Genomic DNA, 24,306 nt, shown 5'->3' with positions numbered 1-24,306 from the left:
CTCACTGGGAAACAGCTGAGGTCGGGCCGAGCGGGCTCTGCGGGGCCGGTCTGTTATGGTCCAGAGATCAGGAGCCTGCACGGGGCTGCTCCGCTCCTGGGCAGCTTGTAGAGACCAAGAACCCGAGCAGGGAAATGCTGAAATCCAGCCTACCAGCCTCTCTTGGTTGCTTTGATGATAGGATTTCAAAATCAAAAGCTGAAAGGGATGTTTAATGTAAGTATATTTTTTTCCTTAGTTTTGTAAGCTAGCTTCCTGCGTCAAAACTTGAGTCTAAGTTGGCTGAGATACCAGGCCTGAGGCTTTATAGCAAATCCAAAGTGAGAAGTACTTGGGAGCAAAGGAGCCAGGCTAGAGGGGTAAAGGTGCCTGGAGAAATAGCCCAAGGGAAAGAGTCCACTCCCTTAGACCTACGGGCGTTGTCCGAAAGGATTTAAGCAGGAGGCTGGTAAGATTTCCTTCTTCTGGAAAACAGGCAAAGCACGGCTCAAAAATAAGTCAGAGAGGAACTGTTTATTGATCAGCTACTATGTGCAAGGATCTGACAGGTAGGTAGCTTCCCATACTTGAAGATTTTTGCCATCGGCTGGGAAGACGGTGCAAACATAGTGGGCAGTCCCTTAACAGGACAGGAGCTACAGGACAGCTGAGTTCACCGACAGGTGTCCAACACCTGTGCAGCACACGTGGACACGGATGAGCAGCCCAGGAGTGCTGTGGAAGCGCAGAGAGCAAGCAGTCAACTCGGGCTAGGGGGACACAGAGAAGTTTCTTGCAGACTGAGGCACCAGGCTCTGCCTCAGTCACGGGGAAGACGGACAGTAAAGTCCAGACTGGAGGGGCGGTAGGAAGCGATACTTAGCCAAACCGTAATAACTGTACCAAATCAAATGTGTATGGTTTATTGCAATAGCACAAAAGCACAAGAAGTAAACTGATTTTATTTATTTAAAAATTTTTAATCTAAATTCAATTTAGTTAACGTATAGTGTGTTATTTGTTTCAGGGGTAGAATTTAGTGATTCATCAGTCATGTAACACCCAGTGCTTATTACATCACGTGCCCCCCTTCATGCCCATCACCCAGTCACCCCAGACCCCCACACCTCTCCTCTAGCAACCCTCAGTTTGTTTCCTATGATTAAGAGTCTTATGGTTTGGGGGCGCCTGGGTGGCACAGTGGTTAAGCGTCTGCCTTCGGCTCAGGGCGTGATCCCGGCGTTATGGGATCGAGCCCCACATCAGGCTCCTCTGTTATGAGCCTGCTTCTTCCTCTCCCACTCCCCCTGCTTGTGTTCCCTCTCTCGCTGCCTGTCTCTATCTCTGTCGAATAAATAAATAAAATCTTTAAAAAAAAAAAAAAAAAGAGTCTTATGGTTTGCCTCCCTCTGTTTTGATATTTTAAAACACATTTTATATAGTATATATTTTGTATATCTGTATTAGAATGTGTTAGATATATGGTGTGTGTGTGTGTATATATATATATATATATATATATATATATATATATATATATATATATAAATACACATAATAATAGATATATCAGAGAGCTCAGTACGGAGCTCTAGAGCTCTCAACCTGAAAGTCCGTCTGGTGCACTGTGTCCAGGGTGTTCTGGGCCCCATGACAGTCCCTGAATGTGTGTGTACATGTGCTGTGTGAGCTTTCATAAAATTCCCAAGGAGTTTTTTTAGTTGACATTTGCCTCTTTCCCCCAAAGTCAGTCCGGATCCCACTCCCAGGGAATGCTGGCCACTGGGTGTCCTAAGGCTGAGGGAAGTTGGCTTCCAAATTTCTCCATTGCCTGTGCTCCTGGGCCCGTCCTTGCAGTCCTCTGACTGGCCCGGTTCTCCGGCCTCACATCCCCCACTGCGCCCACTCAGCTGACACGAGCATTCTCGTGTGGACCCTGGCAAGCCACAGTGTGGCTTCCTATCCCAGCAAGAAGCGCAGAATGCATTTATTAAATAACGCTACTGAGAGCCTACCAAGTGCCAAGGCCTGTGCTAGGCAATGGTGATACAACAGTGAGCAAAGAGACCAAGTCCCTTCCTTTGGGGGCTTATCGTTTATTTGGGGGAGATGGTCAGTAAACAAAGCAGATAAAACAGTGAGAGATGGGAATGAGTTTCAAGAAGGAAACAAACAGGGTATTATTCAGAGAAACTGGGATTGATGCCTAATTTCAAGCAAGCAGTCAGGCAAAAAGAACAGCAGAAGCCAAAGCCTTAAAGTGGAGCCCTCTCCCCTCCTAAGAGTGAGGCCTTTGTCCCTGGAGAAGCACCGCAGCTGCTCCAGCCCCTCGTCTCCTCTCTCCAACCATCTCCTCACAGGACAATATGTTATGCCAATGCTTGGGGCATGGAGAGAATCAAAAAAATTAAAAAGCTTTGCAAGGAGGCGTCAGATTTCTTTATGCTTCAAACTTTTGTCCTGGTGGTTTCACAAGATAGACTGACTTACAGAACCACCATGTTCGGAAACTAGGCAAAGCCAAATACCACTTTGGAGGGCATGGGTTATCTCTTAGATACCTTTTTCCAGCTTGACTTATTTATGCCACAGGTTACCCACCATCTTACCACCTATGCAAATAACGAATCCAGCCTCTTGGAAGCAGGGGCTTCACCTGCACAGAGTGCTTATAATAGTTGGGGCCTCCCAGGTGACAGAGTCTGTAAGACAAAGCGGTGTTCTGCCTGTTGCAGCTTTTCAAAGACGAACTTTTAAGGCACAACAGAGATTTCATCTAGTCACGAGGAGAAATGGTTTTATCGCAAGCCTGGCTCTGGGTCTTTGGGGAGCAGCTGCTCCCCGGGTCCCTAGGCTGTTTGATGAGACCTTTAGCTCAGTCTCACTCTCAAGTTTATCGACTGGGATCTCAGCAGTGAAATTCAATGTTTCTGTGTTTCCTGAAAAGAGAGCCATGTAGAGTCAAGGAAGTCACCAAAGCTTTGAGTCTGTGTCAACTCTCTAGGAGGAATGCAAGCAAGAGCACTGACGATTTTCAGCTCCAGGACTGCTTAGCTTGCTGCAGCCCAAGCCTCCGCAGGGTTACTGACAGGAATCCTATGTCGTGGCTCAGACAAGAGTACAACGTTGGAACTCTTGCATGTAAATTAATGTTATTTCCAGAAACCAAATAGAGCTATGACATTTCAAACATGAATATTTGGAGTCCGACACCCAGCTACACAACACTGTCACGGAAAGAAGATCTCTGAAGCCCACCAGTTGTCAGTGAGGTGCACATGACACCATTCCCTCCACTTCCTCCTGACTCTGCTTAAGATCGGTCTTCTCAGACTCTGATGTGAACGCGTAACAGTGCCCAAGCAAATTAAGGAAAGAAAAATAAAGATCAAGACATCCGAGTCAAGCTCAGGAACAAATGGATTTCTTAGTCTGAACTGTCCTGGCTTACTTTTTGGCCCTTATATTTTCTGGAAAGAATTTAGAAAAAGCTTCCTTTTACTTTGCTGAGTTCTACGATAAACCTCAGATGACCTCATTACCTTTCTGCTCAGGAAGGAGACTGGAGGGTGTGGACGCAGCTAAAACAGAGCCGAAAGATGTACATGAGTGCTGCCTGCCACCCGCAAGGGCCAGCAAGTACCAGTGCAGTTCTCCGAGGAGCCCTCGCTTACTCTTGGAAGGAGACCAACAACAGCCCCCAGATGAGATTCATGTTGGGCCAGCAGTCCAAGTCCCTAGGACAACTTTAAGAAATGGCCCATTTATTTTGTCTGAGGACTACTAATGTCTGTTGTCTTTAAGACTTAGGGAATTAGCACAGAAGAAAGGCTCTCTGATAATCTGATGTCCTGGGCTAGTGCAGAAAAATAACGTCCTAAATTTTTTCAAGGAATCTGGTGCTTTTGGTTGAGATATTCAAGTTTCTCCCTAGTATTGCTCAAACAGATGTTACATAGAGACTTCTAGGTGGAGATTCTGGAAGCATAAAGTTCATAGACTGATCCCAGTTCCCAAAATACAATCAAGGAAGAGAGTGGACCTCAAAAGGCTGCTCTTAGAATTGTGTGTAAAGCCATGCCATACTCACCTTATTAAAAGTCTATCTTCCACTGGGTGGCCCAGGTTTTCAGGCAGCCATACACATCGGTGGGCTCTTTGCTGGTGCTAAGCTTGGAGGATCTTGAAACAGTCCTTGGAACCTTCTAAATATTAGGGAAGAAAATCCCACACTTCCTGTATTTGGGCATCACAGAGATGAACATAATGAGAGAGTACTTAGAGTGACCTTTTGTTCCTCACTCAACAACCCCCATTAAATAGCTCCCTGCTTTTTTTTTCTCTGTCATTATCACACCCATTTTATTTTATTATTTTTTATAATTTTTTATTATGTTAGTCACCATACAGTACATCCCTAGTTTTTGATGTAAATTTCCATGATTCATTACTTGCATATAACACCCAGTGCACCATGCAATACGTGCCCTCCTTAATACCCATCACCAGCCTATCCCAATATGCCACCCCCCTCCCCTCTGAAGCCATCAGTTTGTTTCCCAGTGTCCACAGTCTCCCGTGGTTCATTCCCCCTTCTGTTTACCCCCCTTCATTCTTCCCTTCCTTCTCCTACCAATCTTCCTATTTCTTATGTTCTATAAATGAGTGAAACTATATGATAATTGTCTTTCTCTGCTTGACGTATTTCACTTAGCATAATCTCCTCCAGTCCCATCCATGTTGCTGCAAATGTTGAGAAATTGTTCTTTCTGATGGCTGAGTAATATTCCATCGTGTATATGGACCACATCTTCTTAATCCAGTCATCTGTTGAAGGGCATCTCGGCTCCTTCCATGATTTAGCTATTGTGGACCATGTTGCTATGAACATTGGGGTGCATATGGCTCTTCTCTTCACTTTGTCTGTATCTTTGGGGTAAATACCCAGAAGTGCAATGGCTGGATCATCGGGTAGCTCAATTTTTAACTTTTTAAGGGATCTCCACACTGTTTTCCAAAGTGGCTGTACCAACTTGCATTCCCACCAACAGTGTAAGAGGGATCCCCTTTCTCCACATCATCTCCAACATTTGTTGTTTCCTGCCTTGTCCATTTTTGCCATTCTAGCTGGCGTAAGGTGGTATCTCATTGTGGTTTTGATTTGAATTTCCCTGATGGCTAATGATTTTGAACATTTTTTTCATGTGTCTGTTAGCCATTTGTATGTCTTCATTGGAAAAGTGTCTGTTCATATCTTCTGCCCATTTTTTGATTTGATTATTTGTTTCCCGTGTATTGAGTTTGAGAAGTTCTATGTAGATCTTGGATACTAATCTTTTATCTGTAGTGTCATTTGCAAATATCTTCTCCCATTCCGTGGGCTGCCTCTTAGTTTTTTTGACTGTTTCCTTGGCTGTGCAGAAGCTTTTTATCTTGATGAAGTCCCACAAGTTCATTTTATCTTTTGTTTCTCTTGCCTTTGGAGATGTGTCATGAAAAAAGTTGCTGTGGCCAATGTCAAAGAGGTCGCAGCCTATGTTCTCCTCTAGGATTTTGATGGATTCCTGTCTCACATCGAGGTCTTTCATCCATTTGGAGTTTATCTTTGTGTATGGTGTGAGAGAGTGGTCAAGTTTCATTCTTTTGCATGTAGCTGTCCAATTTTCCCAGCACCATTTATTGAAGAGATTGTCTTTTTTCCACTGGATGTTTTTTCCTGCTTTCAAAGATTAGTTGCCCAAAGAGCCGAGGGTCCATTTCTGGGTTCTCTGTTCTGTTCCATTGGTCTATGTGTCTGTTTTTGTGCCAGTATCATGCTGTCTTTGTGATCACAGCTTTGTAGTATAGTTTGAAATCCGGCAACGTGACGCCCCCAGCTTTGTTTTTCCTTTTCAACAGTTCCTTGGCGATTCGGGGCCTTTTCTGGTTCCACACAAATTTAAGGGCTGTTTGTTCCAGTTCGTTGAAAAGTGTCATTGGTATTTTGATCGGGATAGCATTGAAAGTGTAGATTGCTCTGGGTAGCATGGACATTTTAACTATGTTAATTCTTCCGATCCATGAGCATGGAATATTTTTCTATCTTTTTGTGTCTTCTTCAATGTCTTTCAAGAGTGATTTGTAGTTTCTAGAATATAGATCCTTTACGTCTCCAGTTAATTCCAAGATAACGTATGATTTTTGGTGCTATTGTAAATGGAACGGATTCCCTAATTTCTCTTTCTTCAGTCTCATTGTTCGTGTATAGAAATGCAACTGATTTCTAAGCATTGATTTTGTATCCCGCCACATTACTGAATTGCTCTATAACTTCTAGTAGTTTGGGGGTGGAGTCTTTTGGGTTTTCCATATAGAGTATCATGTCATCTGTGAAGAGAGACAGTTTGACTTCTTCTTTGCTTATTTGGATACATTTATCCCTTTTTGTTGTCTGATTGCTGTTGCAAGGACTTCTAGTACTATGTTGAATAATAGTGGCGAGAGTGGGCAACCTTGTCGTGTTCCTGATCTTAAGGGAAAGGCTTTCAGCTTTTCCCCATTGAGAATGATATTTGCTGTAGGCTTTTCATAGATGGTTTTTATGAAATTGAGGAATGTACCCTCTATCCCTACACTTTGAAGGGTTTTAATCAGGAAAGGATGCTGTATTTTGTCCAAAAAAAAATGCATAAAATAGAGTAGAATTGCATTAGCTTCAATAAAAAATTCAATTTCATAAAAAATAAAAAAGGAGAGGTGGATACCAGACAAAGATGGCCAATGTCTGCTGTACATACTATCTTCAATGGCATCTTAAATTTCAACACACACTATTATATAAAAGCTTATTATAGGGACACCTTGGTGGCTCAGTCATTAAGCGTCTGCCTTCGGCTCCGGGCGTGATCCTGGCATTCTAGGATCGAGCCCCACATCGGGCTCCTCTGCTATGAGCTTGCTTCTTCCTCTCCCGCTCCCCCTGCTTGTGTTCCCTTTCTTGCTGGCTGTCTCTCTCTGTCAAATAAATAAATAAAATCTTAAAATAAATAAAAAAATAAAAGCTTGTTATATTATGGACTTACAGGGTGGTGGGGTTAAGTGACTTGCTGAATTATGTAATTATTTGCTCATTCATTTATTGATCTCTCTTGTGTGTCTACAATTAAACAAGAGGCCTTGGTTAAGTTAAAAAATAAATAGATAAAATAAAATAAAAAGCTCCCTGCTGGGTGATGCTATGGATTAACTGGGCCTTGGATCTCTGGATCTCTTGGATCTCTCAGCAGACACGGCAGGGGATCTATCTGGGCAGGTCCTTATCTTGATCTTCATTCTTTGTTGATACTGTATACATCTAAACAAGTACTTTTCCATATTTTATCTGCATCTCAGGCTGTCCTTCTAATGTCTGTTTCTTCCTAAAGTATATATTTTAGTGGTTGCTTTGTTAATGACCTACTCTTTATTTTCATTCTCATTTTTAAAAGCTAGTTCGACGCTTTGACTCTGCATTCCTCCTGTGTGCTTGCTGATCTTTGAGAGCTTGTTGCTTGATCTCCAGCTGTAGGAAACCAGAGACTAAACTGCGTATACTGTCCTTAGAGAGGATTTGATTCTGCTTCTGCTGGGAGCCAGGGGTTGGGGGTCCGCTGACCTTGGACCACTTTACCTCTCAGGAGGCCTAGCTCACTAGGGGAGTCACAGACGGAGCTCCCCACCTCACTGCTGGTATCCTGACCTTAGTGTTCAGATGGACATCTGTCCTCAAGAGAACCCAACCTCCTCTCTTGTTACCCTGAGCTCTGCCCCTGGCTCATTTGCGGTGAGTGGTGTGGGAGGGTAGGACTCAGAGACTTCTCTGCTTCTTCCAATCCCAGGAAGCTGTCCTGTTCAGGCTCTCCTCACTGTGCAGTGAGGGGTCCAAAGGAGCACCCGGTCTGCCACAGAGCCAGCAGTGGAAATCCTCTGTGTTTATGTTTCCTGTATTCTTAACTGGAGAAAATGGCAGTGGGCTTCAGGCAGTTGGACATTCACAGTGTCCAGAACTACTGAGATTTCCCCAAGCAGTGTGCAGGGGCATGGGTGAGGAAGGAAGGCAGAGAGAGAGGCCGTGGCTCCTGCAGTTCTGTCTCTTGCCCCGTGGCCGCTGTGCTGCAGCTCACATCCACCCCAGGAGCTCGTCTAATCCAGTTTCTCGGCTTTCAGACACTCATCCAAGAGGAAGGATGGCCAGTGCCTTCTCGAAGTTGCTCACTGGCCGCAATGCTTCTCTGTTACTTGCTACCGTGGGCACCAGTGCCCTAACCACTGGGTACCTGCTGAACCGGCAGAACGTGTGCGCCGAGGCCCGGGAGCATCATCGGCTGTTCCCGCCAAGGTGAGAACTCCCAGTGTCAGCCAGAAAAATGCTTTCCCCTGCCGGAAACTGTCAGCTAGGGCCCTCCCTTTTGCTTTTGAGAATGACTAAGTCAAACTGACAATCACCGTTGACACCCACGAAGCACAGGGACCTGTGGTGAATCCAAGGCAGTGCGGCGTCATCGTGCCTGCCCAGAGCTGGGGGTCTGGTTGAGTAGTAGTGGTACTACTAATGAACCACGGTCGAGCACTCTGATGTGTGTTAGGTGCCATACGTGGAGTATCTAGTTGATTCACCTTAGCATCCCTTTGTGACAAAACGGAGACTTTGAAAAACGAAGCAGTGCCCAAGTTCACAGGCCTTGTGCAGCCAAACGCAAACCCAAGGACCCTGATGCCAGACCCATGCTTCACTCAGGGCTGGCCCACTTTCTGCAAGACGATGTTGTAGGACTGATTTTAAGAATCAGCTTTAAAGGCCATTGCAGATGGAAAGTGGGGAAGTGGCATGAACGGACCCGATTTCTCAGCCCTTGGCTCCTCGCACACGCTGCCTAGAGCGGGCACGCAGTGCTGACTTTATGAGATTCCGTAGAGGCAGGTGTGGAGGAGACAGACGAGGAAGACTTGAGGTTTTTCTCAGAGATATTCATTGGCTCTTGTGGGAATCAAGATCTCTGAGGGAAATACCAACACCTCCCATGTACTCAGGAATTCCTGAAGTGAGATTACCTGTGTTTGAGCCTGTGGTCGTCCCGAATCCCCTGTTCTTCAGCCAGTACACATCCCAGTGTCAGCAGCTCACTTTGTTTCCCTCTGTGTGCTGTTCCACGGATACTTACTGACACCCATTTCAATAGCCAGCCACTATTGTCAGCAAAGCAGACAGAGTCTGCTCTCCTGGAACTTGCACCATTGACAGAGGACAGATAAATAACTGAATTACTATGTAGCTCTACCTGCAGGTTTCTAGTCTCTCCACCACAGACCTAAGGGACCAAAATGTGGTGGTTGCATTTTACCAGCACTTCTGGGTTTAAAAAAAAGTCTGCATGGGATTTCCATTCATTTTGTAATTTTCACCCTGTCTCCTCTTTCCAATAAGCCATGTTCTGTGGGCTCCTGCAGCCAGCATCATGGAATCCTTACGCAAGGCCAGGTCCTTGGGCTGTTCGGGGGACTGGTTGTTTGTCTTGTTTTTTTCTTTTTTAAATCTGGCTTACTTAAGTCATGACTCCTAGCCACAGGTCCCCCGGCCCACTGGCTAAAGAGAGCCTGGTGGCAGGATGGCCAGAAACAAAGCCCTTTCGTAGGCTGCTTCCCTCAGGCACTGCTCACTGAAAGCCTCTTTCCCCCACGTGCAGTGCAGACTACCCTGATCTGCGAAAGCACAACAACTGCATGGCCGAGTGCCTCACCCCGGCCATCTATGCCAAGCTGCGCAACAAGGCGACGCCCAATGGCTATACCCTGGACCAGTGTATCCAGACTGGAGTGGACAACCCTGGCCACCCCTTCATAAAGACTGTGGGCATGGTGGCTGGTGATGAGGAGTCCTATGAGGTAAAACGTGGCTGCTGATTCCGGGCGGGGGGATGCTCTGGGTGCCAGAGTCCTTTTCTTCTCTATGGGGCCTGCATTCACAAGGGGAAGCCAGCTTTAGCAGAACATCTGGAATGCTTTCTGGAACAAGGAGGTCTACAGCTTCCCAGGGACAAAGTGTCCTTTGCTGCTGCATTCCACCTCATGGTGGAATGGGTTACATAACAGAGCTCCCTGAGACTGTCAGGGGGATGAATTGGGACAGAAAAAAATAAAATCTTATTTATTGGCGATAGGTATTCACCAATAAGACATTAGGAGATGGTGTGTTTGTGGCTAGACTTTACCGAGGAAGGAGGATGGTCTGTGTCTTTAGCTTGGGAATTACTGATTACACAGCCACTGTAGCCTAGATGACTGAGTTCACCAAGTCTCTCAGAGGAATCCCGTGATCCCCATGTCTTCACCCCTGGGGCAGCAGCACAGGGTGGTCTGCTGCTAGGGCAGCTCAGTCACCGTGCAGCCTTCCTCACAGAGCAACCGCTACGCCACGGCAAACTGCAGCGAGCTGAAGGCAGTTCCCTGGGAGAAGAGCCGTCAAGAGGAGGGAGGCTCCTCCTGAATGAACAGGGCTGGTAGTTCACTCATACAGCAGTGCGCTGCTCCGGGCTCCCTGGACCCAGTGTACTCCCCCACCCCTGGCCCACCCACTTCCCACAGCAACCAAAGGCAGCAGCTACTCTGTTGTGACTTCTCTTAACATTATTTTGCCTAAAGGACATGCCTGAAGTTTTTGTTTTAAAAAAATAGATTTTGCGCAAGATAGTTTGGGCTGGGGAACGACCTCACATGGTGAGAGGTCCTGGCTTTGCCCTGATGCTGCTGTGTACTTTTCTTGTAGTGCATCTGGTTTTCCATGAATTTATGATGTTTAAACTCTAGAACCTGATCGTCTCTTCTGACCACAAAACCATCTGTAGCAGCTTCTGCTCTGGTAGCTTCTAAAGAACTCTTGGGGAAAACCGTCAAATCCTGAAACACAAGATTTTCTTGCTCAGTCTCATGGCAGTAAGCTGGGCACAGTCACTAGGGAGGTGGCCTGTTGTTATTTGTTAACCATCAATCTACTCACCCCCATTTCCTGCTCGGTAGCACTGAGAATTAGAGGAGGGCGTCAGCTTTGGCCCTTAAGGTAAGAGGGGGCAAAGGAAAGGAATGACCTTTTAACAGATGAACCAGTTAAGGAGGAAACAGGTCCATCTTCCCTTCTACAGGTGTTTGCCGACCTTTTTGATCCTGTCATCAAACTAAGGCACAATGGCTATGACCCCAGGGTGATGAAGCACCCCACGGATCTGGACGCATCCAAGGTAGGTTGCAGCCCCCTCTGCTTTCCCATGAAGCTGGCTCTCCAGAGCCTAAAGGGAGGAGCACCAGAGAGGAGGGCGACTCACCCTAGGTCAGATGCCCTCTGCAAGCTCTGTGATGGCCCTGGCACAGCATAGTCCCTGGAGGGGCAAGGAGAAGGTCAGAAAGATCTCGAAGTCTTTGTTTTCTTTAATAAGGACCAGTAGGTGGTGGTGGCCAGTGAGAACTGTAAGCCTTTCCTAAGGCAGTTCCTTTTTTTCTCCCACACCTACTGGGGTAAAGGATTCCGGATGGCACTCCATACAGTAGCTCGGCCCCTTATCCACAGGACCCCTGCCCCCTTAATCCCAAATGTGTCCAGTATGTTGTGCAAAGGGTCTGAGGGCCTCCTGCAGGGGGTACTGCAGGCCAGTGGGTTGGAACACGGTGGTTATGGCAAGACTGCAGTCCGCAGCTGGCTGGTAACCCCATGCTCTCTCCGCTTCGGCAGATCACCCAGGGGCAGTTCGATGAGCGCTATGTGCTGTCCTCTCGGGTGCGCACAGGCCGCAGCATCCGCGGGCTGAGCCTGCCGCCTGCCTGCAGCCGGGCTGAGCGAAGGGAGGTGGAGAACGTGGCCATCATGGCCCTGGAGGGCCTCAAAGGGGACCTGGCAGGCCGCTACTACAGGCTGTCTGAGATGACTGAGCAGGACCAGCAACGGCTCATAGATGTGAGTGGCCTTGAATCATCTGGCCTTGCCTGGGGTGGGGCTGTGCCCAGAGCCCTAATGGGCACCGTGAGGTCTCCTGGGGAGCTTGCTGGGACTTCATCCTGTTCAGTGTAAGGAAGGAAAATGAGGCCTTAACAGTTCTGTTGTTAAAATCTGCAGAGGAAGCTGGGGGGCTGGGGAATCCATGGGGGAGGTTAAATGGAAGGTCCCTTTGCTTGTGGAGGATGATCTCCATGGCCACACCCAGCAAAAGTCCTGGAAGCCAGGGAAATCTGGAAAGGAAGTTACCGAGGTGGAAGGCCTGCCCGGACTCCCGCTGGAGCCAGCGCAGGGATTTCTGCTGCCTCCATGAGTCTTCTACAGCTTTCCTCTAACACTAGGGGAGACAAAACTCAAGTTCTTTTACTTCTTTTCCGTGTAGCACAGCTAAAAAGGGATAGCAATTTCCAAAGTAACTTTTACTTTAACACCAAAGAAAATCAGAAACAAATTATCTGTCATTTCAGAAGACACAATGCCACAAAATATGCCCCACTGCCAAACTAGACGAGCTAGCTTTGTGGTCTCTATGGGCCTCAGTCTCCTGGTCTCTGCAGCCATCGGGCCAACCCTCTGCCTGCTCTGTTAGAGAAAAAGCCCCCCCCCCCCCTTCCTCAAGCAGCCCCTTGTGGTTTCGGCATAAGGCCCAAAGTCTGTTCTGGCTAATGTCTCCCACCCCTTCCACTCAGTTGTAGAAGGACTTCCCTCTCCATATCTTCTAGGCTCTGTCACTTCCTGGCTGTGTGATACTGGGTAGGTTCTTTTCTCACTCTGAATCTGTTTTCCTCGCTTATAAAATGATTATAACTGCCTCATGGTGTTGTGAGGATTCGAGAAAATAAAAGCACATAACATAGAGCTTGGTACATAGCACTGAATTAATGGTAGATATTTTTATTTATAAACCATTATTTTACATCTCCAGTACTTTTTAGTGAAAGGAATAATAACTAATAATGCCGGCTATGTGGAGAACAGTGGCTGTGTATAGCAGACTTTCCAGGATCGTGTCCCTCACTGCCTGCTCTGTCACTATGCAGTGTTGGTGCCAGGGGCTAAATGTAATCCATAGTGATTATGTATTTCCATCTGGGCTAAGCCTGTGTGTTTCAGCCTTAGCTGTACACTAGAATCACCTGAAGAGCTATTAAAAAAAATCCCACTGTCCAGGCCACACCCCATAACAATTAGGACAGAATCTCAGGGGGACAGGAACTGGGCATCTGTATTTTTTAAAAAGCTCCCAGGTTATTCCGGTGGGCAGCCAAGGCTGAGAACCACTGCCTGACAGACCTGGCGCGTTAGGTGTATCTGATCTCCTCCTTTTCTCCTTTCTGCTTTGTCCCTTTCGGCCTGCAGGACCACTTTCTATTTGATAAACCAGTATCCCCTTTACTAACGTGTGCTGGGATGGCCCGTGACTGGCCAGATGCCCGGGGAATCTGGTATGGACACAGCATGCTCACCTTTGCAGTGTGTACACAGGAGCTCCTGCGATCACCTGCTTCTAACCCGACGATGCTGTGACCTGCAGCTGACAGCATGCCCGCTTGAGTTAGATAGAGGAGAGAGAGACTGTAGAAATCGTGTGTGTGTGTCATTCTAAAGTATGGTGATGTTTCTAAGATGTGTGAGAATGTTCGCTGGTTTGCATGAATTATGCATGAGAAAAAAATTATTTTTAAGAAAAATTATTTGACCTCACAGAGAATCTGTTTCATGACATTAAAACAAAAGAGCAGAAAATGAAAAATACTGAGGACTTAAGCAAAACCCTACAAGGAAGAATGGATATCGAATATACACATATTTTATCTTGGCCAAAGTCCTCAGTCCACTTTGATTCCTGTACTTTGGTAGGTTATTTTGACACTCTGCAAAGGAGCTGCGCTACGTGTGTTCGTGAGCAGTTGCTCCGTGTGTGTGGATAGGCAGGGTCTATGCAGCAAACATATGTGACATCTTCCGCACCCCAAACGTCTGGGGCTGCAGGTAAAAAACTTTCTTGAAGCGCCACAAGACTTTGGTTGAGCTTTGTAGGAGAATACTCTTGTTAGTGTCAACGCCAAATGTTATCCATAGTTGTATTTTTGTCCTCCTTGTCCAAGGAATGGGGAAGATGATATTCTTGTTGGGCAAAAACATGACATCTTTAAGGGTTGGAGTTGATCTTCTTCTTCATTCTGTCAAGGTGACGTTATTGTGTAGTACTTGTTCAGGCACGATGTTGAAAAAATTAGGGCTTGCTAGGAGATGAGGAAGGTGAGATGAAGCAATCAAGCTCAGAGGTAAAGGGAATTTCCATGTGTTGAAACAAACGTATTTAACACGCAACACCATATTTGTCCTTCCATCAGGCATAATCATGACAAGACGTTTCTCATCTGGATTAATGAGGAAGACCACACCAGGGTAATCTCTATGGAAAAAGGAGGCAATATGAAGAGAGTATTTGAGCGATTCTGTCGTGGACTAAAAGAAGTAAGATGTTACCAGAGATTTATGAATATTCATTAAAATGAAATCGCTTCTTCATTCTTGACAAAAGACACTATAGTGACTTCCAAGATGGGGCTAATTTTTTCTAGGGACCATGGCACTCTTTGAGGGTGGGACTACCAGAGCAGTGCTTCAAAAAATAGGTGACTTTTCAAAGGAATTTTTTTTATTATCATTATTAGTAAGTTCCTATGCTTCCCTCCCCAGTCCAGAATGGTTTAGGAAAGTCTGTGGATCATTAATTATATTCAAATACTCTTGGCAAGTCTAAGCATAGAGATAGTATAGGATATAACTATGTTCATAAGTAACTTGGCCACAGCCTTACCTGCTGAGAATTCCTATAGTCTCCTATTATTCTCACATAAAAAATAACAACAGCGACTCAGTCATTGCATGTTTATTTAGTATGTGCTAGGTACTGCATTCAGTGCTTTACATGTTTCATCTAGTTTAATTGGACCGTTTTAATATTTAGATAGTAGTATCCTTTTCCATTAAGGAAATAATACAAATCGGCCTAAATTTCATTCACGGCAGACATACAGTCCACATCTCTCCCTAGTGTTGCGGATGCACTGAGTGAATGGATAGTTAAGACCCCCATTTGTTCACTGTTGTAGGTGGAACGCTTAATCCAAGCGCGAGGCTGGGAGTTCATGTGGAATGAGCGACTAGGATATATTCTGACCTGCCCTTCGAACCTTGGCACAGGATTACGGGCTGGTGTCCACGTTAGGATCCCGAAGCTCAGCAAGGTAATGTTACGTAGCCAACAGCCCTGTTGGGTTCCACCAGGAAAAGCTCAGATGTGACTTCTTTGTGGAGGGAGAAATCGTCACCATTCCATAACCCTTCCTTACTTTCTGCACCTGTAATAGGAAAGAATGAGAAAGGGTTATGCCTCAAAAGACATTTGTATCAGTTAGGATAAGAGGTTAAGGGCTGTAAGAAAGAGGTGTGGCTTCAAGAACAAGAAGTTTAAATTCTACTTCTCACTACAAGTCAAGATGGGCAGGTGGGCTGCTCTGTCCTGCTCCATGGAGCTCCTTCCGTCTCTGTCTCTCTCAATGTAGAGTTCTTCCACTTGAGCCTGCATCAAAACTACCTGGGGGCTTGTCAAAACAGATTGCTTGGCCCACCTGCAGGATCTGCATTTTTAACAAATTCCCAGGTGACTTGGTGCTGCTGGTCAGGGAACCGCACCAGGAGGACCCCTGTCTTAGGGCATTGTCCCCTCTCCATAGTCATGGCCAGGTCCCATGTTGCAGCTGCTGGGAAGGGGAGAGAGGATGCAGGTGTGACCATGTAAAGATTTAAAGTCTAGGCCTGGAAGCGCACACATCACTTTATGTTCGTTCCATTTGCAAGAACTTAGCCAGCGGCCACGTTCTCAGCTCCATCTGTGGATGAGGAGGAAAACGAATTCTGGTAGGCATCCAGTACTTTCTGCCACAGCACAAGCAAATCAAATATGTGAAAACCATTTTAGAAAATGTGCTTCCTACCAAAAACAGAATGAAAATCATTCCAATGTTAAGAAAATTATTTGATGTAATTTAACTTCATGATTTTAATTATATCAGTGAAACTATTGTACAGATGCATAATCAGCTCACCAAAGCTGGCATCCAAATGCCAAAAATGAAAATAACAGCTCTGCTACCTTCTAGCTGTGTGACCCTCACCAGTTAATTCCTCTGAGCCCCCATTTCCTCATCTGTGAAATAAGAATGAAAGCAGCACCCACTTCATGGGGTTGTTGTAAGGTTTAAAAGTTCTAGCATAGTGCCCTGGTATGCAGTAAGTACATGCTTCATAAATATGAGAACGGTTACTCTCGCTCATAATGCATCTTACTAAGTCCATGTGCCAATGATGGTGAATCAGTTTTGCTTCTTACGACACTCCGTACTGTCCCTTGTCCCAGGACCCACGCTTCTCTAAGATCCTGGAGAACCTGAGGCTGCAGAAGCGCGGCACAGGCGGTGTGGACACGGCAGCGGTGGCGGACGTGTACGATATTTCCAACATAGATCGGATCGGTCGGTCAGAGGTAACATCTCTCGCACTTCCCAAACATGAGCTCATGATATTAGCCTAAGAGAAAAAGGGAATAGAGAAGTAGCCTAAACAGTCTTGCCCTATTCCCGAAAGTCGAGACCTCCTCTTTCCCCACGGAGTCCTGAGTCCGGCTGGTGTTTCACTCTGTAGTGCTAATCCTCCATGGGAAATGACCGCAGAGCGGCAAGCACAAGGTAAGCTGGGGGTCTACAGGCAGGTAGAGGAGTTCACGGTGGGACTGGTGTCAGCACCTCGCCCCTGAGAGGTAGGCCAGCAATCTTTCAGCAACGGGAGCTCTCTTATGCCAAAGGACAGGAATATTTTATGACCGTGATGTCAGAGAATGTGTGTGCTCTCTGACGGTGGTAAAATAGAATTTTCTCTTGATTCTGAATTTCCTTCGGTGAAAGCCACATGCTTCATTTTTAGCATTTTTAGATACTTGATAGTTTATAAAATTTTATTTATTGGAGCTAAAGCTGGCATGTAATACTGGCATATGCACTAGGTATATAAAAGATTGTGCTCATGAAATAATCTTTAGGATTCTGTGAACACATAGGAGGAACAGCATTCATAAACTATACGTAGGCCTGGAGTTGATGCACGAGATGGAGCATAAAGAGCCCAGTTAAGGAACATGCAGCTGACTCCTAAGTACTGATCTCAGTAAGGCATACCAATTTATCTGGATACGGTCCCATTGAATGTATTAGGCCCATTATTAATTTAAAAGCCTCTTCCTCTTATACAAATCTTAATAACTCAGTGGTTGGTTATTAAATCTTTGCATTATTGGTGCTCTTTCTTCTTCCTTATTAGCTTTCAAATATTTCACTGCCTATTGGTGTATCCCTACCAATAAACTGAGAAAAGGGAAGGAGGAAACACACAAGTCAGCTTGTGTGCTTCCACCTCTGGTAAAGTACTTGAGGAAGAAGTAGCTCTAAATACAACTTCTGAAATTCACTGAGTCATATGCGGCGTAGTGAATAAAGAAGATCTGGAACCTAGGCCTGTCTGCTTCTAATGTTAACTAGATTTTTATTACTGGAAAACAAGGCAGTCATCACTTAAAAAAAAATTTATTAAACCCTAATAGGTGACCATTATAAAAGCTTAGAAAAATGCCAAAAAGTATTTAAGAATAATGCTTATTAATCCTAAGAAAACCATTGTAAACATTGTTCTGCATTGCCTTCCGTTTTTTAAATGTTTTATTATGTAAAACATTTTGTTTTGTATTCACATGAACAAATTTATTCATGAGTTCACAGCTCTGTTATTCAGGAAAACAATGATCTCTTTAATGTATGTGGTCAGTCATAAGCTCTGCTCTGGGTGAGGCTGATTTGACAAATCCATGTGCTGTGCCGTCCCCACCACAAATGGAGATCCAATCTGTCGCCATAAAGTGCTATTACAGTAACACTGACCATATTCCCTTTCATCCCTGCCACTCACTCCGTAACTGGAAGCCTGGACCTCCCATTGCCCTCCACCCATTTTTGCATCTGGCATCCACTAGTTTGTTCTCTGTATTTACGGTCCGGTTTCTGTTTATTAGACTTATTTCACTTAAAATGCCCTCTGGGTCTATCTGTGTTGTCACAACTGGCAAGATCTCAATCTTGTTTATGGCTAATACTCCATTGTATATATATACATGTCACATCTTTATCCGTGCATCTGTTGATGGACACTTCATCTTGGCTATTATAAATAATGCTGCAAAAAACATAGGGGTGGATATAACTTTTCAAACTATGTTTTTTGTTTTCTTTGAGTAAATACGAGTAATAAAATTACTGGATCATACGGTAGTTCTATTTTTAATTTTATGAGGAACCTCCCTACTATTTTCTACAGTGGCTGCACCGGTTTACGTTGCCACCAGCAGCAGATGAGGGCTCCTTTTCCTCTGAATCCTCACCCACATCTGTCATATCGTGTCCTTGTGATATTGGCCATTCTGACAGGTGCACGGTGCTGTCTTGTGGTTTTGGTTTGCATTTCCCTGCTGATAGTGGTGGGGAACATCTTCTCCTGTGTCTGGTATGTCCTGTCGAAGACAAGGTCTATTCAAAGAGCTTTGCCCGTGTTATAATCAGGTGATGTGTTATTTCATTATTTCGGCATAGTCCCGATGGTATGTTACTGCTTTTGTTTTATTTGCCTGAGGAGAGCTATCCATAAGTATGTTGCTGAGGCTGGTGTTCAAGGGTTTACCGCCTAAGTTTTCTCGGAGAAGTTTTCTGGTTCCATGCCTCACATGTAGCTCTTTAATCCATCTTGAGTTCATTTTTGTGTGTGGTTTAAGAAAGTGGTCCAGTTTCCCCAGCACCATTTACTGAAAAGACGGTCTTTCCTCCCTTGTATACTCTTGCCCCCTTTGCTGTCGATTAACTGACCAGAGAATCACAGGTTCATTTCTGAGCTCTCTGTCCTGTTCCATGGATCTCTAGGTCTCTTACTGTTTTGATTTACTATAGCCTTGCAGTACGTCTTGAAATCTGGGATCGTGATACCTCCAGCTTTGTTCTTCTGTCTCAGGGTTGCCCTGGCTGTCTGAGGTCTTTTTCGGTTTCATGGAATTTGGGGATTATTTATTCTGGTTTGGCGGAAAATGCTAGTGCTGTTTTGATAGGGATTGCGCTGAATCTGTAGATTGCTTTGAGCAGTATGGACGTTCCAATGATATTCACTCTTCCAGTGCATGGGCGTGGTGTATTTTTCCATTTGTTTATGTCATCTTCAAATTTCTTTCATCAGTGACTTCTAGTTCTCAGAGGATAGGTCTTTTACCTCCTTGGTTAAATTTATTCCTAGGTGTTATTTTCTTTTTGGTGCACTTGTAAGTGGAATTGTTTTCTTAATCTCTCTCTGCTTCCTCATTACTATATAAAAATACAACAGATTACTGTATATTAATATTGTATCCTGCACCTTTACTGAGTTCATGTATTCTAGTAGTTTCATGACGGAGTTTTTAGTGTATCACGTCATCTGCGATAGGGACAGTTTTACTTCCTCCTTACCACTTTGGATGCCTTTTCTTTCTTTCTCTTGTCTGATTGCTGTGGCTAGGACATCCAGTACTATGTTGAATAAAAGGGTTTAGTTCGGTTCTTTTTCTGAGGTTTTATCTTACTCTTGTTTGGAGCATATTTTTCTGTCTCCTGATTTTGTTGACTTTGTCTTTATTTCTGTGAATTGGACAGAACATCTACTTCTCCTAAACTTGAAAGAATGGTCTTAGGTATGGTTGTCCCATGTGTAGACTGTGTGTACCTGGTGACAGGATGGTTACAGCTGTGGCTGGCATGGGGGAGGGGGGTGCTGGGACTGCCCTGGGGCTCTCCAAGCAGAAGGCATGCCTTACATTTTTACGATTATTCAAATACCTCTTTTTTAAACAAAATATAATCATTTTCCAATGTATTCTATCAGGAACTTATTCTTACAATATTAAGTATTCTTCAAAAACATAACTTTTAATGACAGCATAGTAAAGATACTCCATTATCTATTTAAGATCTGATTTGTTGATATTTTACTTGACCATATCTATACCTAATTCTGTAACCATCTCTACATATAATTCTAATCACAACTCTGATTATTTAGTTAGGATATATTTTTAGGAAGAGAATTCCTGGGTTAAAGAAGAGGGGACCTTACTTATGACCAAGGTTCTTACCAGAAGATCTATATCAAGATAAGAGTCCCTTTGGCAGTGAATGAGAGAAACATCTCACCACACCATTATGAACACCACAATAGGTCAAACTGGATAAGTAAAAACTATGTGTTTCTTTGATTAGTGATAACTAGCTTTCTGACCTAACCCTCTCTTGGGGCCTCAGTTTCCTTATGCATGAAAAGTGGGGAGAGGACTAGACCCAATCATGCCTAAGGTATGTTCAGCTGTAACAAGATCCCTTCCATCCTTGCTGTTCATTCTTGAGTTATTATCAAACATTTTAATGCAGTCTGGGATTAAGTAATTGCTTACTAGCCTAACTGGCATCTCTTTAGAAGCAGTGCGATTTATTAGGAAGAGGATCCCAAGAAAAAAAATTCATAGGCAGATGTGCGCTAATAAAAACCAACTTGTAAATCAAAGTTCTTTTTTTTAAAGCATGAATTTTTAAAGGTTCATCTTAATATAATTCAGAGTTTCCTTTAAGTAGCAAACTTGCCTGGTACAGTGAAAGCATGATTTAATTGCCCCCCAAACATTTGGTTCTAAACAATTTTTCAGAAAGCTAGCCACTGTGTAAATGATAGTTCAGATACTATCTAAGCTATAGTGTTCAGATAGCCTAGTGGCAGGTCTTAAGAGAGATCCAGGTAAAGAACAAAAGTGTCACTGTAATTTTACTTTTTTTTTTTTTTTTTAAGATTTATTAGAGCACACAAGGAGGGGGAGGGGGAGAGAGACAAGCAGAATCCACACAAAGCAGGGAGCCCGATGCAGAACTAGACTCCAGGACCCTGAGATCATGACCTGAGCCAAAGGCACTCAACCAACTGAGCCACCTAGGCACCCCTGTAATTTTACTTTTAGATAAACTTATAGCAGAGACTGATGGGGGGGGGGTGTCTGAGATGTACACTAATGGATTTCATATATTTAAAAAGTTCTCAAAAAACTAACTCAATCTAAAAAAAGGGGGGGCTGAGAGCAACCCTCCCCTCCACAACACTTTATTAAGAAAGAAGAAATTGTTATAAAATCCACTAACATGGCAATTTCTTACTTCTCCCAGTATTGTTCTTATTAATGCCTTGCATGTGTCTTCTGTGCAAATTAATCATTCATCTTTTTCACTATCAAAGGTTGAGCTTGTTCAGATAGTCATCGATGGAGTCAACTACCTCGTGGATTGTGAAAAGAAGCTGGAGAGAGGCCAAGATATTAAGGTCCCACCACCTCTGCCTCAGTTTAGCAGAAAGTGAACTTTTTCTTTTCCAAACTATAAATAATTTGTCTGCTGGTATGACAGACATGAAGAAATTTTTACTCTGAGAGTTTTTATAGACTTGGAAAAATGTAAAATTGTATGTCCTATCTTTGAAATAAAACTCTCCTTAATATCCTTAGTTTCCCTGATTTTTAAAAATCCTACTCAGAAGGCAAATACATCAAATTACAAGCAGCAGCAGGAAAAATAAGACGATGATAAAACATATTTCTAAGACCACTTACACACAAATCTAAAAACCCTCCAATTATCTAGATGCTGTAATATCAACACTGGTGTATTAGTCCCTCATTTTCCAATCATGTTTCTGGCAACTAGAACAAGAGGAGATTGAGGGTGTGGAAATAAATACAACTACACAAATGACAAGCAGAGGCTACTTATTCAGGGATAGATACAGAAAGGGAGTCAGCCACTATCACTTAAGTTTGTCAGAAACTCAGACATAAGCACACAAAAGCACTCTGGTGACAAATGGGAGCTCCAGGTATAACCTGATTGGGGTTATAGACATGGAGAAACTGAAGGCAGAATTACTCGAAATGGGGTATCCAATGAAAACGGTTTGAGAAGAGTATTTGGGTTTCTTTGATCCTGAGTTGGAAGAAGGGTAAAAAAGAAAAAAAATTAGGGAGGATGGCAGTACTGACAAAGTCAAATCTCTTGGCTGATAAGTTAGATTGTGGCTTGGCTTCCTAAACCGTTTGCTGCAAAGATTGTGAGTTAAATATGGTCAAGATTATCAGTCAGATATGGTCTAAAATTGTATATATATTTACTCTCTCAAGAGAAATCTACAATTTGAGGTCTAATACTGAATATGTGTTTAGTATAAATTGAAAGCTGAATATCCTCATATCAAATCTTGTTAATGCTTTTACAGCCATCGTGTGATGTCTGGAACGTGAAGGGGCGTGACAGAAGAGTTAGGGAGAACTCTAACAAGTTATGAAACTGTACCACAGCATGAAAAGCTGTTAGCCTCAATGACAGGAAGGAGATAAAGTTTGCATTCTGTAGGTGAGCACCATCAGTGCTGGGGTAAAATGAAATACTGCTTTAATGTATACATCTGCCTTCCATCCTGCTACACTGGGAAAAAAATAAGTAAAAGAGGATGAACTAGTGCTGATAGGCACCACATTAATTTCTGAATGGCAAACTGATGTGTGGTAAAAATTCAGACAAGGAAACTGCAGTCAGTATAACTGAGGATATCATGTTAAATACCCTGAATGGGATGGGGTGGAGGACGGTTTGCCAATCAAGGCCCGTAGACGGATGAGAGATCAGAACCTCATCCAGTGACTGGGATTCTAGGGACAAATAGATAAAAGGTAGATAACACTGGTGTTGTGGCCGAGCAAGTCCACTCTATAGGCACAAGTCCCAACTCTCCCACCATATCCCGTTAAGTGATTTATTCAGGCTCTGTGTTCCTCAGTTTCCTTTGTATATAAGGATCATAATGTCTACCTCATAGGGCTGCTGGGAGCAGAACACTGATAACTGGAAAGTGCATTTAGACGTGCTCATCACATTGGATGTACTATGTAAGGGGTTTGTGAAAGAAGTCATAAAAAAAGAGGAACCACTACAGTAATGTTACGATAACTGATCTCTGAATATCCCTTTAAAACTGTGCTTTAGGTAAATCAACAGACCTGGACGGTCCCTCTTCTGAAAGGTCTTATGAGATAAGAGGTAAATGAAGGCAAATGCCTACACCTAAAGAAACCTAAGCAAATAGGAGCTGAAGAGACCAATGGGGGCATATGCCAACATTATTTCTTTTTTATTTTTTTGAAGAAAAGCTGAAAATCAAGCAGTGGCATAAAAATATTTGGAGACTAATATAAAAAGGAAGCAAGCCTTGTGATCTAAACCTATACCACAACATTTACAGAAGAGTAAATACCTATTCTTCTCAAGCTATTCCCAGAAACAGAAGAGGAAGGAAAAGTTTGAAATGCATTCTACCACACCAACATTAGCCTGATACCAAGACCAAAAACAAAAAGAAAGAAAAACCATAAGCCAATACCTTTGACGAACACATGCAAAATTCCCCAAACATGAGCAAAACAAATTCAACAATACATGAAAAGGATCATTCATCATGGTCGAGTGGGATTTATTCTTGGGATACAAGGGTGGTTCAATATCCACAAATCAATGTGATATATCACATTAAGAAGGATAAAAACCATATGATCATCTCAATAGATGCAGAGAAAGCATCTGACAAAATACTACATCCATTCATGATACAAACTCTCACCAAAGTGGGTTGAGGGAAACAGAAACGAACATAATAAAGGCTCTGTATGAATAACTCACAGCAAACCACATACTCAAAGGTGAAAAACTAAAAGATCAGGAAGACGGCAAGCATGTCCACTCTCACCACTTTTATTCACCATAATACTGGACATCACAGCCACAGCAATCAGACAAGAGAAAGAAAGAAAAGGCATCCAAAGTGGTAAGGAGGAAGTAAAACTGTCCCTATCGCAGATGACGTGATACACTAAAAACTCCATCATGAAACTACTAGAATACATGAACTCAGTAAAGGTGCAGGATACAATATTAATATACAGTAATCTGTTGTATTTTTATATAGTAATGAGGAAGCAGAGAGAGATTAAGAAAACAATTCCACTTACAAGTGCACCAAAAAGAAAATAACACCTAGGAATAAATTTAACCAAGGAGGTAAAAGACCTATCCTCTGAGAACTAGAAGTCACTGATGAAAGAAATTTGAAGATGACAT

At 43.7% G+C, this 24,306-nt stretch overlaps 1 protein-coding gene and 1 long non-coding RNA gene across 2 annotated transcripts in view; one reads left to right on the top strand and one right to left on the bottom strand.

The window, feature by feature from the left end:
* Nucleotides 1–21,640, top strand: part of CKMT2 (creatine kinase, mitochondrial 2) — a 32,960-nt gene extending 11,320 nt beyond the window's left edge. Inside the window, exons 2-10 of the mRNA XM_045796364.2 lie at nt 8,164–8,335; nt 9,681–9,879; nt 11,133–11,228; nt 11,717–11,938; nt 13,337–13,422; nt 14,335–14,458; nt 15,100–15,234; nt 16,407–16,532; nt 21,383–21,640. Of these exons, the coding sequence (XP_045652320.1) occupies nt 8,184–8,335; nt 9,681–9,879; nt 11,133–11,228; nt 11,717–11,938; nt 13,337–13,422; nt 14,335–14,458; nt 15,100–15,234; nt 16,407–16,532; nt 21,383–21,502 (1,260 nt within the window). The 5' untranslated portion in view covers nt 8,164–8,183 and the 3' untranslated portion in view covers nt 21,503–21,640. The remainder of the gene's footprint in view (nt 1–8,163; nt 8,336–9,680; nt 9,880–11,132; nt 11,229–11,716; nt 11,939–13,336; nt 13,423–14,334; nt 14,459–15,099; nt 15,235–16,406; nt 16,533–21,382) is intronic.
* LOC123791522 (uncharacterized) overlaps nt 16,447–24,306 on the bottom strand; it is a 35,500-nt gene continuing 27,640 nt past the window's right edge. Inside the window, exon 3 of the long non-coding RNA XR_006779426.2 lies at nt 16,447–16,576. This is a non-coding gene — a long non-coding RNA (uncharacterized LOC123791522). The remainder of the gene's footprint in view (nt 16,577–24,306) is intronic.

Source organism: Ursus americanus, chromosome 5 (assembly GCF_024610735.1).
Source record: "Ursus americanus isolate L20-20 chromosome 5, mUrsAme1.1.p, whole genome shotgun sequence".
In the NCBI taxonomy this organism is placed as follows: domain Eukaryota; kingdom Metazoa; phylum Chordata; class Mammalia; order Carnivora; family Ursidae; genus Ursus; species Ursus americanus.
Note: the sequence above shows the minus strand (reverse complement) of the source record. Positions and strands in the feature narration are given on the sequence as shown.